Source organism: Mesocricetus auratus, unplaced genomic scaffold (assembly GCF_017639785.1).
Source record: "Mesocricetus auratus isolate SY011 unplaced genomic scaffold, BCM_Maur_2.0 Super-Scaffold_100007, whole genome shotgun sequence".
Taxonomy (NCBI): domain Eukaryota; kingdom Metazoa; phylum Chordata; class Mammalia; order Rodentia; family Cricetidae; genus Mesocricetus; species Mesocricetus auratus.
Window position 1 is genome coordinate 58,044,193 of NW_024429191.1, and position 15,142 is coordinate 58,059,334.

A 15,142-nucleotide genomic window follows, 5' to 3' on the forward strand; every position below is an offset into this window, starting at 1 on the left:
TGGGAGGTGACTTAGTGACTTCAAAGCAAAGTGAGCAGAACAAAGAAACCAGAGCATAGACGGGGATCCGTTACCCACACAGGCAGGCATTTCCTAAGCAGGGACCTTGAGCATAGACAGGGATCCGTCACCCACACAGGCAGGCATTTCCTAAGCAGGGACCTTGAGCATAGACAGGGATCCGTCACCCACACAGGCAGGCATTTCCTAAGCAGGGACCTTGAGCATAGACAGGGATCCATTACCCACACAGGCAGGCATTTCCTAAGCAGGGACCTTGAGCATAGACAGGGATCCGTTACCCACACAGGCAGGCATTTCCTAAGCAGGGACCTTGAGATCAAAGAAACCTTGGGGGTCGGTGCAGGGGGCCTCTCTACTCTCATCCAGCATGTGGCCCGTTTTTAAATCTGCTCAGTTATGAGTATATATGTGTGCTCAGTTATGAGTGCTCAGTATATGGTCATTAGGCACATGTTTAAAAGATTTAAAAAAAACAAACCAAAAAAATCCCTGACAGAAGGTTTCTTCAAAAGTGCAGTGACAGCCGGGCAGTGGTGGCGCACGCCTTTAATCCCAGCACTCGGGAGGCAGAGGCAGGTGGATCACTGTGAGATTGAGGCCGGGCTGGACCGATAGCCTCCAAAACAATACAGAGAAACCCTGTCTTGTAAAAACCAAAAAGAAAAAAGAAAAAAAAGTGCAGTGACATAGGTGTCTACCTCTCAAGGTGCCCAACTCAGTGGCTGACACTAGCAGGCCGGGGATTGGGCTCAGCAATAGAGTACTTGCCTAGCCCAGAGGAGATCCTGGATTTATGCTTAATGCCACACAAGAAAAGGTTCCTTCTTGTCAGGTGTGACAGCGTACACCTGTAATACAAGTCCTCCATCACTGGTTCAAGTCAGCCAGCAAGACCTTGTCTCAAAACAAAAACCTTTGTAAATGTCCCCTTATTCTGGGCGTTTGTGTATTTTACATATACCCGCACATCCATTTAAGCTCCAAAGTACCATCCTACGTTTTACCTAAGTAGAGGTAAAATACTTTCTTGATCAGTTTGTATTATATCCTTTACCACACATAGATGCAAGAAGCTGCCCAGGAAGTGAATTAGGCTCCAAGGTTGTGGCCTTTAGAACCCCACCCCACACTGGAGGACCACTTCCTCCAGGCAAGATAGGGAAGTCACACTGGAGTCTTCCCGAGGCCCTTTCTGCTCAAGTTCAGTGTAGCTAAACCTAAATCCTTTCATGGGGAGAAAATGTAATGCAATCTTTGAACTCCTTTGTTCAAAGACACACCTTCAGTAAATTGGGCCCAAGCCTGAACCAGGCATTGCAAGAAGTGTGGCCTCTGCCCACTCGCAACTTGTGATTTGGTTGGGAAAACAGCCACATAACTGATGGGCATGTGTCCTAAAATATGGATGGGGGTTTTGAGGGGTGCAGTGGCAAGCAGGATTGATAACTGAGAATTTGGGGCTTGGAAATAATCAGAAAGTCTGTCCTGGTAGATGTGTTCAGGAACTGATGATGAGAAAGTTTTCAGTGTCTTTAGTGTCTGGGAGGAACCTAGGCTGTGAAGAAAATGGTCCCATCAGAAAGCAGCCACCGGGCTGGCTTCCCGGACTCCCATCTTCCTCCAGTATCTCCGTTAAGAACAGAGCTCAACCCACGCCCCACAAAAAAAGGCCACAGAAGTGGGCACTCTTTCCAGATCATGATTCTAGATGCTTCGGTCTGGTCCAGAGTTGAAGTAGAATTGGCCATTTGTTCATTTTTTGGGAGCAAAGGAACTATCGGGGGAATCCATGCCTCCACCAAACCCCAGCGCCACTGCCCATACACACTGGGGTTCTTCAGGAGACAAAGTCTTAGTAAAAGAACTAGAGAGAGAGCTCAGTGGTTAAGAACATGAGCTGCTCTTGCAGAGGACCCAGATTTGATTCCTAGCACCCATGTAGTGGCTCACAACCATCTATAACTCCAGTTCCAGGAGATCTGATGCCCTCTTCTGACCTTCCTGGGTACTGCATGCACGCAGTGCACTTACATGCATGCCGCCAAAAACCCATGTACATAAAAGTAAATATTTTTTCCTAATTGTCATCAAAACATGAAGACCTTTTAGTTTGTAGCAATCAGTCATTCTGTGACTCTCAACAGGAGCCTCAGCATCTCGTGAAGTGCTCTGACTCCCACTGGTCACGGTGAGCATGTCTGCTCCATCCTCCTAGCTCCCTGGTTAGACTGGGGGCTCAGTCAAGGGGAGGCTTTGGTCCGAAATAGTCAATAACACTTAAGAAGTAACATTTAAGGTTCTGTGTTGCAGGGGACAGAAAACAAGTCCTCATTCACAATAGCATCCCCGTGCAAAATCCCAAACAAAATAGAGGTGACCTATGTAAAAGACCAGGGTGTATAGCTCCATGGTAAGCTGCATGTTTAGAGACACCAGCTAATCTTCAGTACCGGGGGAGGGGGGGGAGTGAAAAATAAAAACCAGACTCTAGTGCATGTAGAAGTTTCACTAATAGTAATTTCCAAACTACTTCATCAATTCTCATAAACCACACACATGCAAAAAGAAATATAAAGGCCATTTCACCTACAAAAAGCAAAAAAGGAAACCACAGAAAGACTGCTTCAGAAAGGCAGTTTGCCTTGCTTTTAATGCTGTTTTTACTGCCCAGTACATCCATGCTCACCCTTTGGGAGTATGCCAGTCATCGGGGAAGGAACTGAGCAAATAAACACACTGGTTGCTGAGTTGGGTGGCAAGAGGCACCATAGCCAAGCCTGGTGGCACACACATGTGATCCCAACACTCAAGAGGCTGAGACTGGAGGACTGCCGTGAACTAGAGTCAGACTTGGTCTCAGAAAAGAAAAACGAAGAGATTCCATCAAGAGAGTGGCTCCTCACTATCCTCCATCGTGTCTCATACTGCGAACAGAGCCTGCATCCCCACCCCTAAAATTCCCTTAGCCTCAGACCCAAAAAAATCTTAGGGATAAGCAAAAAAGCACAACTGAGGGAAAGGCATTAAGAGGGTTTACAGGGAAATTCTAGAGGTATGAGATTTTAAAATATTTAAAACCGGTAGCGTGGGAGTAAGGCTGGAAATAGTAATGCTGGTGAATGTGGTGGGAATGCACAGTACACTTGAACAAAAAATGTCATAATGAAACATCATTTGCACAATGAATATACACTAAGGAATTTTTTTTAACTGATAGTGGCAGAGCATTCGACAGACATGTACCAGGTCCTGGGTTCAATCTATAACACTGAAAAAAGTGAACACAAAAGTTACTGTTGTCATTGAATTAGAACAGGTCCACTCTATACTCTTATTCTCGTATGTGCTTGCACACACACACACACACACACACACACACACAGGCACACAAATTTTGTCAGCTTCAAAACCCGTTTTCTGCTCTGCTGTGTATCCATCATCAGCCAGCAGGGGGCTCTGCTCAGCCACTTTTGTCGAGGCCCCAAGGTAACTGAGCAACCAGCACAGACTGGGGCTGCCCTGCCCCATCCACCCTGCAGAAATGGGACTGCACCACAAGTGCCCTGAGCAATACAATGTTCACTAGCCACAAGTAGCTATTGAGCATGTAAGGTGTGATAATGAGGATTAGAAGTGCATTAAAAAAAGAAAACAGCCAGGCGGTGCTGGTACATGCCTTTAATCCCAGCACTCAGGAGGCAGAGGCAGGCGGATCTCTGTAAATTCGAGACCAGCCTGGTCTATAAGAGCTAGTTCCAGCACAAACTCCAAAACTACAAGAGAAACCCTGTCTCAACACACACACACACACACACCCCAAAAAAAGAAAGAAAAAACAAACAAACAAAAAGAGCCCCAAGGTGTCACTGTATCACCCTGACAGGAACTCACTGAGTAAACCAGGGTGGCCTCAAACTCACAGGGATCCACCTGCCTCAGCTTCCTGAGATTAAAGGTGTGCACCACCACATCCAGCTCTGTAAGTTCAGTTTTTGTTCCCAGGAGACGACAGTGGGTCAGAGTGCTTGCTCTCTTCAAGCATGAGGACCCAAGTTTGAATCCCCAGTTCCCACATAAAAAGCTGAGTGTGGCTGCATATGGCTGTAACCCCAGCATTAGGCGATGGAAATGGATGGATCCCCAAGTTTGTGGCCAGCCAGTCCAACAGAACCCACAAACTTTCCAGTTCCGTGAGAGACGCTGCCTCAGGACAGCAAGGCAAAGAACGACAGGAGGGCCTCTGGCCTCAACATGCACGTGCACACACACACAAGCACTTGCACACTCAAGCTCACACACTCCGAGGAAGGAGGGAGGTGGGGGAGGTGCGTTGTCCGCTCTGGTGGCCTGTGAATGACGAGGTACCATTTATAGCTGCCGGGCTGCACAGCCCACTCATCTGTACTTCCACGTGCTTCCCCAAGTCATGCAGATGAGAAGAAACTGCCCTCTGTCCATAATAAGGGGCACTGGAAACACTGGCCCAAACAGTAACAGTTGCCCCCATAGAGAACCTTGGGTCTTCTCAGCAGGAGGTATCCTGATCACTGGCTCAGATGTCCTCAGGCCCAAAAAACAAAATCCCACCCCAACATTGAAAGCCTCTTTACCAGCCTCAATAAACAGCTAATAAAAATCAAGTTTTAGGCCAGGCAGTGGTGGCACATGCCTTTAATCCCAGCACTAGGGAGGCAGAGGCAGGCTGATCTCTGTGAGTTCGAGACCAGCCTGGTCTACACGAGCTAGTTCCAGGACAGCCTCCAAAGCTACAGAGAAACCCTGTCTCGAAAAAGAAAAAAAAAAGAAAGAAAAAAAGAAAAAAAAAGAAATCAAGTTTTAGAAAAGATGAGATAGAAAAACAATAGGCAAAGAATATGAATGAGTAACCTAGAAGCGCCACAGATTGCTAAGTACATATGATGACTGAATCCACATGCCTGTTAGTAAACAGGAAGCATGTACTGGCTAGTTTTATGTCTGCTTCACACGAGCTAGAATTATCTGAAAGGAGGGGACCTCAATTGAGGCAGGGCCTCCATAATGCCTGCTGGGGGGCATTTTCTTAATTAGTGATAGGAAAGGGCCCAGCCCATTGTGGGTGGGGCCAGCCCTGGGCTAGTGGTCCTGGGTTCTGTAAGAAAGCAGGCTGATCTCTGTGAGTTCAAGGCCAGCCTGGTCTACAGAGTGAGTTCCAGGATAGCCAGAGCTACACAGAGAAACCCTGTTTCAAAAAAACAAGAAGAAAGAAGAAGGGAGGGAGGGAGGGAAGGAGGGAGGGAGCCATAGGGAGAAAAGAAAGGAAGGAAGGAAGAAGGAAGGAAGGAAGGAAGGAAGGAAGAAGGAAGGAAGGAAGGAAGGAAGCAAGCCAGCAGGCTGAGCAAGCCAGTAAGCAGCCCCTCCCATGGCCTCTGTGTCAGCTCCTGTATCTAGGTTCCTGTCCTGCTTGAATTCCTGCCCTGACTTTCTAAAGGTACTACATACAGTATGTGAAGGTGCAAACCAGGTAAAACCTTCCCAAGTTGCTTTCAGCTGTTGTGTTTCATCACAATGATAGTAACCCCAACTAATGCAAAAAGCAATACATTTTTGGGGGATACATTTTTTTTCTCTTGAAATGGGGTCTTGCTTTCTATGTTGAATTCCTGGGCTAGGACTACAAGTGTGAGCTACAGCACCTGGATTGGCTGCCATTTCTTCTGTCAAATCAGCAGATATATGAATAATATCTAATGATGGACCCCACTGTGATGGCATGGGCTCACATGTGCACTGGGTGCCATTTTTCTGTGTCATCAGCCTTGAAGATATCTACCATTGCTTTAGACTCACTCTAGGAATAGAACACAGAGACATAAGTCATGAGGAGGCTGTGACTTTGATAATAGGACACCCAAAGACAACCAAATGTTAGGTTTTTTACATTCATCTAACACAGTGGTTCTCAACCTTCCTAATGCTGAGACCCTTTAATGCAGTTCCTCATGTTGTGGTGACCCAATCATAACTCTATTTCGGTTGCTGTTTCATAACTGTAATTTTGCCACTGCTGTGAATTGTAATGTGAACATCTGTGTTTTCTGACGGTCTTGGCGATCCCTGTGAAAGGGTCAAAGCCCTGAAAGGGGTCAGGCCCCGAGGCTAAGAACTGCTGGTTTAACTGTTTCCGAAAGCAGACGGAGCAACAGAGAAGAAGAAGCTAGAGAATGCAGACCTGTGCAGCCTGCAGGGGAGTGGAAGGCGGCGGCGGCAGCGGAGTAGCACGGGTGCAGGGTGGAATAGGTATCTGCTTTGGCAACCCTGCAGACTCTAGAAGTAAATGCTAGTGCCCTGCCACAAGCCACCTTCAGGGGCCCTTTCTACAGCTGGTAGCAGGATGCAGAGCCCAGTGGAGCAGAATTTGGAAGGTTTGCCATTTGCTCTTCAAAGGGAAGAGTGTGGCAATATGTGCCTTTAACCACAGCACTCCAGGAGCAGATGCAGTTCTGGGTCAGCCAGGGTTACATAGTGAGAACCTGACTCAAATAAGTAATAACAACAGTGATGATAATAATAATTAGTGGGGAACACTGGCTGCTCTTCCAGAGATCCTGCGCTCAATTCCTAGCAACCACATGGTGATTCACAATCATCTGTAATGAGATCTGATGCCCTCTTCTGGCCTGCAGGCATACTGTATACCTAATAAATAAAACTTTTTTAAAAATTAAAATAATAAAAGAATCCTGGAAGGAACTCCAGCCCTCAGCTTCCTACTTCTGAGAGTTGGAAAGATTCTGGGTGGGCACCCTTCCTCACCCTAGCTCCTGCAGGCAAGGAAGGATGAGGCCTCAGACACTGTGCCACCCCAGTGTAGCCCAAGCCAGGCAGGGCCCCATCACCCCCAGGACCTGGTGTGTGACTGGAAGTGTGTGAGCGCTCTACACTCTGCAGCTGAGACAGGTGATGAAGGAGCAATTTTACCACCTTCTCCTCTCCAAAGTGATAATTATTTGTGGTTTGAGAAATATCTGCAGGCTGTGAGGAGGAAGAACCTGCAAGACCTGCTCCATTTCTGGGCAGCCTGGATGGGGACGTTAAGACCCGTGGATTGACTACAAAAGAAATGCACCCCTTTGGGGCAGGGATGAAGCTTAAGCACACGGGATAGCAGCAGGCCAGTAAATCCTAGCATTCCGGAGGTGGAAACAGGAGGATCAGAAATTCAAGATCATCATTGACAACATAGCAAGCTGGAGTCCAACTCGGGCTACACAAGACCCTATCTCAGTTATACATTCCCGGGTGACTGGCTCTGAGCCTGTCTATACTGACATGTAGATAGGCCACTGCGTGCCAGACCCTGGGCAAGACAATGCACACAGCTCTCATTACATACCTACCAGATCTCTGCAAAGTAGAAACTACAATGATGGGGGATGTCCTGTATATGTTTTTCTCTTATTGGTTGATGAATAAAACACTGCTTGGCCAATAGCCAGTAGAGGCAGGAAGATAGGCGGGGCTAGGAGAATGCTGGAGAGAGAGAGGCAGAGAGGTGACATGTAACCATCAAAGGAGTAACAGGTCCCGGCATTCTCCGGTAAGCCAAGGCCATGTGGAAATGGGTTAATAATTAAGACAGAGCTAGCCAATAAGAAGCCCTACTCATTGGCCAACAGTTTATAAATTAATATGTGGCTCCGTGTTCTTATTTGGGGCTGAAGATAGGCAGGACCTGGTGGGAAAGAAAATTCCAGTTACACTACAATCCCTGCTTTCCAAACAGGAGCACTGATGTGAGCATCAAGAGCTGAAAGAACACCGGACCTTTGCTCAGCTCAGCTGCTGATGTGACTTGGTGTCAACAACTCACACCACGAGCTATTTATAGTCACTGTGGCTGTTGGGCTGCCACAAACTACCCAACGCTTTGCCGCTTAGAAAACAGAAATGTGTTCTCCTGCTCAAGGATTGGTTGGTTTTTCTGCACAGGTTTAGGGTCAGATTTGGCTCTGGTTTCAGGGCCAAAGTGTATTTCTTTCACTGCTCCTTTTTAGCCTTTTGGCTCTAATTTTAGGGCCAGGATGTATTTCTTTCACTGGCTCTGATTCCAGGGACAAAGTGTGTTTCTTTTACAGGGTGCTTTTCTTTGGTTCTGGGTGTAGGGTCAAAGTGTGCTTCTTTGGCTCTACTCAGGGTGAGTTTCTTTAGCTGGTCCTTTTTCCCTCAGTGACTTCTGGAAGAGTAAGAGCATCAAATGGGATCAGTCTGGTTGAGACCTGCAGTCAGGACTCCAGAGCCGTCTCATCAATCCCTGCACAGGACATCCTTACCTGAGAGTTGCCTGAAGATCAGAGTGGAAGGAAACAAGTTCAGATCGGGGAAGCCCTGCCGACCTTGTGCAGAACTGGGTCCAAGTCCCCTACTCTTCCCTATCCAGGACACTGAATTGCTCTGGGCTTCTGTAGGGAGTGGGGCTCACACTTGACCCGAGATCAGAGACAGGAGGTGACTAAGACCTACCATGACCTTTAGTTTCCCACAATGGTGAAGGACCTACTTACTCTATCGAGTTTCAGAAATACATGTGGGTTTGGAAGGAGGGCTCAGAACGTAGGTGAGGCAGAAAGACAAGGCTTCCCCAGGAAGAAAGCCGTGCTGGTCTAGAAGTGTGCACAGGCAAGGTCTGTGCTTGAGTAGGGGACAACCACTCCTGTAAGGCTGAACAAGGTGCTAGGTGGACAGGAGGCTGCGTTTGGGCTCCGTAGGGCCCGAAGAACCTCAGCTGAACTTCACCAGGGAGGCAAGATACAGGCTGAGTCCACCACATACAGGATGGAGTCCTGGGCTCCGAGCTTAGGGCCTGAAAAATGCAAGAGGACAGGAGCTCTGGGCTCCCAAGCCTTGGGTATTCCAGGGCCCTGAGGACACCAAGCCCAAAGGAAGGCCTCATTCTTTCTTCCTCTCACCTACTTTTAGTCCCCTTCACCCACCACCCTTCCAGGGTCCCCGCACCTCCTCACTGTGCCCCTCCCCTGCCCTCAACAAGCTGCATGGCCTTTCGGCGGCGTCTCAGCTTCCTGGGAAGGGAATGTAGCAATCAAACGCACTAAGGTGGGGACACCTGCAACACCCAGAACTGACAAAGGACGTGTGTGTGCACCGGCTAGGTTCGGGGTGCACTGGCAGCGCGGGGGCCGGTCCCCTTGCCCCCTGCCGATCGGGTCTAGAAGGGGCGGGGCCTGGGGAGGCTCGGGTCCTTTTGTCTGCAGCCCCGCCCCGCCCCGCCCCCACGCGGGCCCGCGGCGCGCGGCAGACACGAGCGGCTGACACGAGCGGCCGCCGCGGGCGGAGGCTGCGCGCCGCAGACCCAGGCGGTGCGAGCGCGATGGCGGCGGCGGCGCGGGGCTCAGGCTAGCTGCGGGCGGCGCGGATGGCGGGCGGCGCGGGCTGGGCGGGCGCCCCCGCGGCTCTGCTGCGCTCCGTGCGCCGCCTGCGCGAAGTGTTCGAGGTGTGTGGCCGCGACCCCGACGGCTTTCTACGCGTGGAGCGCGTCGCGGCGCTCGGCCTGCGCTTCGGCCAAGGAGAGGAGGTAAGGAGCTCTCGCGCGTGTCCCCAGGCTGAGGGAATCGCAGGGACCCTGTGCTGTCACATCCCGGGCCTGTGCTTCACATGGCACACCCGTTCACCAGCACGTCCCTCCAGGCCATCCCCAATCAGAGGAGCTCTCAAATCTAGCCTCTATACACCCCCTCCCACACCCATCAAATCGCAGGGGTATATATGCACAGCACCAGGCCTAGGGGTGACAGGGACAAGCAGGGCTGATCTGCAGTCTCTGGTCCTTAGCTGCACCTACCCAACCTAGAACAGGAGGAGATACCTGCTTGGGGCCACCCTGGATTCTGGCCCAGTTCCTAGGGACCTCCTACTCAAGCTAGATGGGCAGGCCTGACTGGCAGCAGGCTGTACTGGCTGCAGGGGCCAGCAAGGACCAAACTGGGAGTGGTTAGCTGAGCCTCTGGTGTTGGTGTAGGGCCGCATGGGTGGCACAGGGCAGAGCTGTGGGGGGTGTTAGCCGGTCTGGAATGGCGGGGTCTGAACTGCCAGTGTGTGATGATAACTGCCCATTGGGCCAGTGTCTTCTTGCCATCCACATGGGGGCTAGTGTCCGTGTCTGAGAGGAGGACAGGGCACTGTGTTCACAAAGCCCTGCAGTGGTCAGCATCTTCTTGATTCAGGAGCCCTGGCTGAGCTTTGGGTTTCCAAGGCCATCTGAGATCTCAGACCTTATTCGGGGAGCTTGGAACCTTGGTCTCAAACTTGTACTGGGTGGCATTCTGTTCACAGGACAGGTCAGGGTGGCATTTTAGAACACGGGAGAAGCTGGGCTGTGACCAGTCTAGCTGGTGCCTTCCCGTCACCTGACAAGTGGGAGGTAATAGCAATCCCTTTCTAGGTAGCTGGGCTCTGGCCAGAACCTGGGAATCCCCGAGAGCAGGAGGTGGAGGAGGGAGGCAAGTCTGGTCCCCCAGCCCAGGAAGCTCACTACTGTTGCTCCCTCTTGAAGCTCATTCTCTACCTTTTCTCTGCTTTGCTTGGGGCATCTGCTGCTGCTACCTCAGCCTTTCTTCTACAGAGGTTAGCAAAGTCTCTCTTCTTGGCCAGCATCTCCCACCTGAGCAGGGTGTGCAGCCCCTAATACAAGAGGCCGTAAGCTAAGCATCCCTAACACAGGGGGCCACAGGCTGAGCATCCCTAACACAGGGGGCCACAGGCTGAGCATCCCTAACATAGGGGGCCACAGGCTGAGCATCCCTAACACAGGGCCTTCAGGCTGAGCATCCCTAACACAGGGGGCCACAGGCTGAGCATCCTTAACACAGAGGGCTGCAGGGGATGACCTCACTGCAACCTTTGGCAGAAGGCCAAAGCCCTGCAAACCATATCCCCAGGCTGGACAGACACCTCCTGCCTTTAGATCATCCTCCCTCCACCCTTCAGAAACAAACCTGCTGGTCACTTAGTCATCATGTTCTGCATGGGGACTCACCTGGGTTTCCCTCCTGCACTGTAGCCTTTAACTGTTTGAAAATATCACTCCTCTGCCCCATCCTTTCTTAACCCTTTCACCTCTGTCTGAAGCCTGAAGCCATTTCCAACCCACCCATGGGGAGCTAGGGGGTGGTTTCCTCAGATATCACTAATGAATTGTCTGACTGTTTTCCTAGCACTAATAGGGCTAGACCTGGTCAATATACACACACATGGGGGAGGGGAGGTGCCTTTTCAGTGGTTCTACACATTCTCTACTCACACCAAGTTTCTGGCTACTAAAACCTCCCGGGATCTGAAAAGTCCTGCCTAGGTAGAGATCCTCCACCCTGGGACTGGCCAGTGATTCCTTTACTTACTAATTATCTTGTATCATAGCAGGAGTTTCTGTGGAGTACGGCAGGTTGCAAATGTGGTCAGTCGAAATTAGGTCTATTGTATTCCTGTCCCTCAGGGAGGTGACACTCTGGTCACCTCCTTCACGAGTTGCCCCTGTACTTACATGTGGCTTTCGCCGGGAAATGAGATCACACTGCACCATGTAGTCTAACCTAGCCCCTCCCCCAAATGATCCTCACGTTTGAGCTTACATAAACTACCACATATTTGTTATGCACACCCTTCCATGTGGCTCTATTTAGCCCCAAAATGTCCACTTCTGGTTTTTTGTTTTTATGTGTGTCCTCTCTTCAGGACTGTGTGCATCCATCCAGAGTACTCCTCTGGCGTGGTCTCCTCCAGGATCCTGACTTGTTACAGGGATCAGACCTCTTGTCTCTCATTAGTTTCTTCAGTCTAAGCCTGTGGCTCATCCCTGATTCCCACCCAATGTCATCTTGGTTTGGTTTGTTTTGTTTTTGTGAGCTCCTTCGCCAGCAGCTCTGTCTGTGTGGGAAGTCCTCGCCTGAGGGAGAACAGAACGAGAGGCCGCAGGGCAGGACCACGGACAGGGCCTGAGGCTCGGTGGGACTGTTCTAGCTCGGCACCAAGACCTGTGGAAACACTTTACTACACATCAGATTCTCAGCTACACTGTAGCGCTGCTCCTCCTAGATGGGTTCCTTCCCAGAGTGCTGTGGGTTCAGACTGTTTCTGTAGGGCAGCTTTACACATCTGCTTGTGTCGTTGATTCCTCAGCCACTGGTGTTCCAGAGACAATGATTGATCATTTGTTAGACATTGAGGCTCACTGCCTGCAGTTTACTAACTGCCCTGGCATACCAGGGAGATCAGGATCAAACACGGTAGGTTTTAGAGTATGAAACAAATACCCATGAGAGCATAAATAAGCCGATGAATTAATAATGCAACCCCCCCCATACAAGAGGAATGCAGGGGCTGAGGGTGTACTCAGGTGGTAGAATGCTTTCTTGGCATGTGTGAACCCTGGATTTGATTCTCAGAACTACACTAAACAACAAAACAAAACAGAACAAAATGGATATGACTGTGTGAGATTGGGCCCATCAAAATTCAGTCGTGGGGTGGGAGGGACTCACAAGGCCCCAACCCTCCACTAACATTTATAGACAGTTAATAGTAGCTATGGGGGGGGGTTCATGAGGACTTTTTGTCCCTAAAGATCTATAGACAGTTAATGTTTCCTGGGGGGAGAAAGAGCCATTTTCTTCCTTTTTTATTAAAAAAATTTTAAGGAGTTTTAAATTTTTATTTATTTTTATTTTATGTGCATTGGTGCATGTGTCATGCTGTCAGGTCCCCTGGAACTTGAATTACAGACAGCTGTGAGCTGCCATGTGGATGCTGGGAATTGAACCTGGCCCTCTGGAAGGGCAGTTGGTGCTCTTAACCACTGAGTCATCTCTCCAGCCCCAAGCCATTTTCTTTAATGATGTAGCCACTGCTAAGGTGGCCGTGTTCCGGTAAATAAACTTCTCACAGAAGCCCTAATGGGATTCATTGAGTCACCGAGAAGAAAAGCAGGGGTGGGGAGGGCATGAAGGGGGAAAGGTGCTTGGTTGGGAAGAGAACGATTAGTGGGAGGCAGGCAAGAGAGGTTAATGGAGGATGAAAACGATCAAAATACATCCCATACATGTACAACAAGATCATAACAAATCCCATTGTTATATACAGCAATACATCCCATACATGTACAACAAGATCATAACAAGTCCCATTATTATATATAGCAATACATCCCATACACGTACAACAAGATCATAACAAATCCCATTGTTATATACAGCAATACATCCCATACATGTACAACAAGATCATAACAAATCCCATTGTTATATATAGCAATACATCCCATACACGTACAACAAGATCATAACAAATCCCATTATTATATATAGCAATACATCCCATACACGTACAACAAGATCATAACAAATCCCATTATTATATATAGCAATACATCCCATACACATACAACAAGATCATAACAAATCCCATTGTTATATATAGCAATACATCCCATACACATACAACAAGATCATAACAAATCCCATTGTTATATATAGCAATACATCCCATACATGTACAACAAGATCATAACAAATCCCATTGTTATATATAGCAATACAGATTAATAAAGCAAATTTTAAAGGCAGACATGGCATCACACACCTGTAACCCCAGCACTTGGGAGGTAGAGACAGGAGGATAAGAAGTTCAAGGTTGGGCTGGGAAGTTAGCTCAGTAGATACAAGCTTGCCACAAAAGCCCGATGGCCTAGCTCAGTCCTCTAGATCCCACGGTGGAAGGAACGAGATGTGACTCCTGAAAATTGTCCTCTGAGCGCCACATATACACTGTGGCACCTATGCGTCTACACACATCACAAGAAAAAGAAATTCAAGGTCATCCTTAGTTACATAGGGAGCTTGAGGCAGCCTGGGCTAATGAGACCCTGTCTCAAAAAAAAGTGCTCGATTTGGCAGCACATATACTAAAATTGGAAGATAGAGACAATTAGCATGGCCCCTAAGGATGACACAAATTCATGAAATATTCCATGTTTAAAATAAATGGAATACCAGCAAACATTTAATTTGTGTGAGATAATTCCTCATAGGGGAAGGAAAGCTTGGCTCCCCACCCCTTGGGTATGAGCTGTACCTTGACTTCATAGGAGTCCTGTAAGAAACGAGAGGAAAGGAGAACCTGACAATGGAGAAACCTGACAAATGCCATCCCAGAATGTCACCAAGGTCAATGCCAGTCCTCACTGTGAAGGGCCCAGAGTACTTCACCCAGCTCACAATATGGTAGAGTGATAGTCGTGAGCATCCCCTCAGCACCACCTGAGGACATTGCACCTAACCAGAGCTCCATTGAACTGACCAGAGCTCCTTAAAATGGCCAAGGGGAGTGATGAAGTTCTGTAACGAGACACCCTGGATGGAGTCCTAGGACAAGAAGAGGACACTAGCTAGACAGGATATCTGGAGTAGACTGATCGTGTCGTGTGTTGACCAGACTGGTCTCCTATGGTCCCCTGATTTGATAACCTAAGGTCTTGGTGCCATCCTGAGGCCTCTGTCAATGGTACTACACAGGCTGTAGGTCAGGAGGAAGCACTCAGGTGTGGGGGCTTGGCGGATGCTAGGCATGCCCCTGCCCGGCTTGCTAGGATCTCTGCAGGACGTATGGACCTGCAATGAAGGAGAGCTGATGTTTCAGACTTTCTAAGCAGCAAGAGGTACCTCACAGGTATAGTGGGTAGGGAACCCTGAAGTGAGGGGGCACCCATGAGCTCCCCTGGGTGCCTGGCATGAGTTGGGACTTTACCACATACTGCATGAATGCAGAGTGGCCTTCAGGCCCAGCCCAGCCCAGTGCTTAGGCCCAGGAGCTCTCCCCAGCACCGGGAAGGGAACCAGAAGCAAAGGAGGAGAAAGGAGATGAGGCTGTGGAAGGAGGGGTCTTGGCCTGGGGAGGCAGCACTGAACGCAAGGCTGGGCCAGATTCATCCCAGGGGCTTCCCAGGTCTGATGCCCCACAGGGACACCCCAGCTGCCTCTGCTTCCCAGAATCAGAGCTCCAATGCCCAGGGAAGAGCCATGCTGAGCAAGTTATCTGGGAAGGAAACACAGAATTAGGACTGTTCCTGGAG

The 15,142-nt window shown here is 49.4% G+C and overlaps 1 protein-coding gene and 1 pseudogene across 2 annotated transcripts in view; both read left to right on the top strand.

Moving 5' to 3' along the window:
• Nucleotides 1–9,421: 9,421 nt before the first annotated feature.
• The window catches only part of Rab11fip4 (RAB11 family interacting protein 4), a 104,430-nt gene continuing 98,709 nt past the window's right edge, over nt 9,422–15,142 (top strand). For both annotated transcript variants that reach the window (XM_005076987.4, XM_021231138.2), the window contains exon 1: nt 9,422–9,595. In XM_005076987.4, the coding sequence (XP_005077044.1) occupies nt 9,437–9,595 (159 nt within the window). In that variant the 5' untranslated portion in view covers nt 9,422–9,436. The remainder of the gene's footprint in view (nt 9,596–15,142) is intronic.
• Nucleotides 13,952–14,049, top strand: LOC121141622 (annotated as a pseudogene).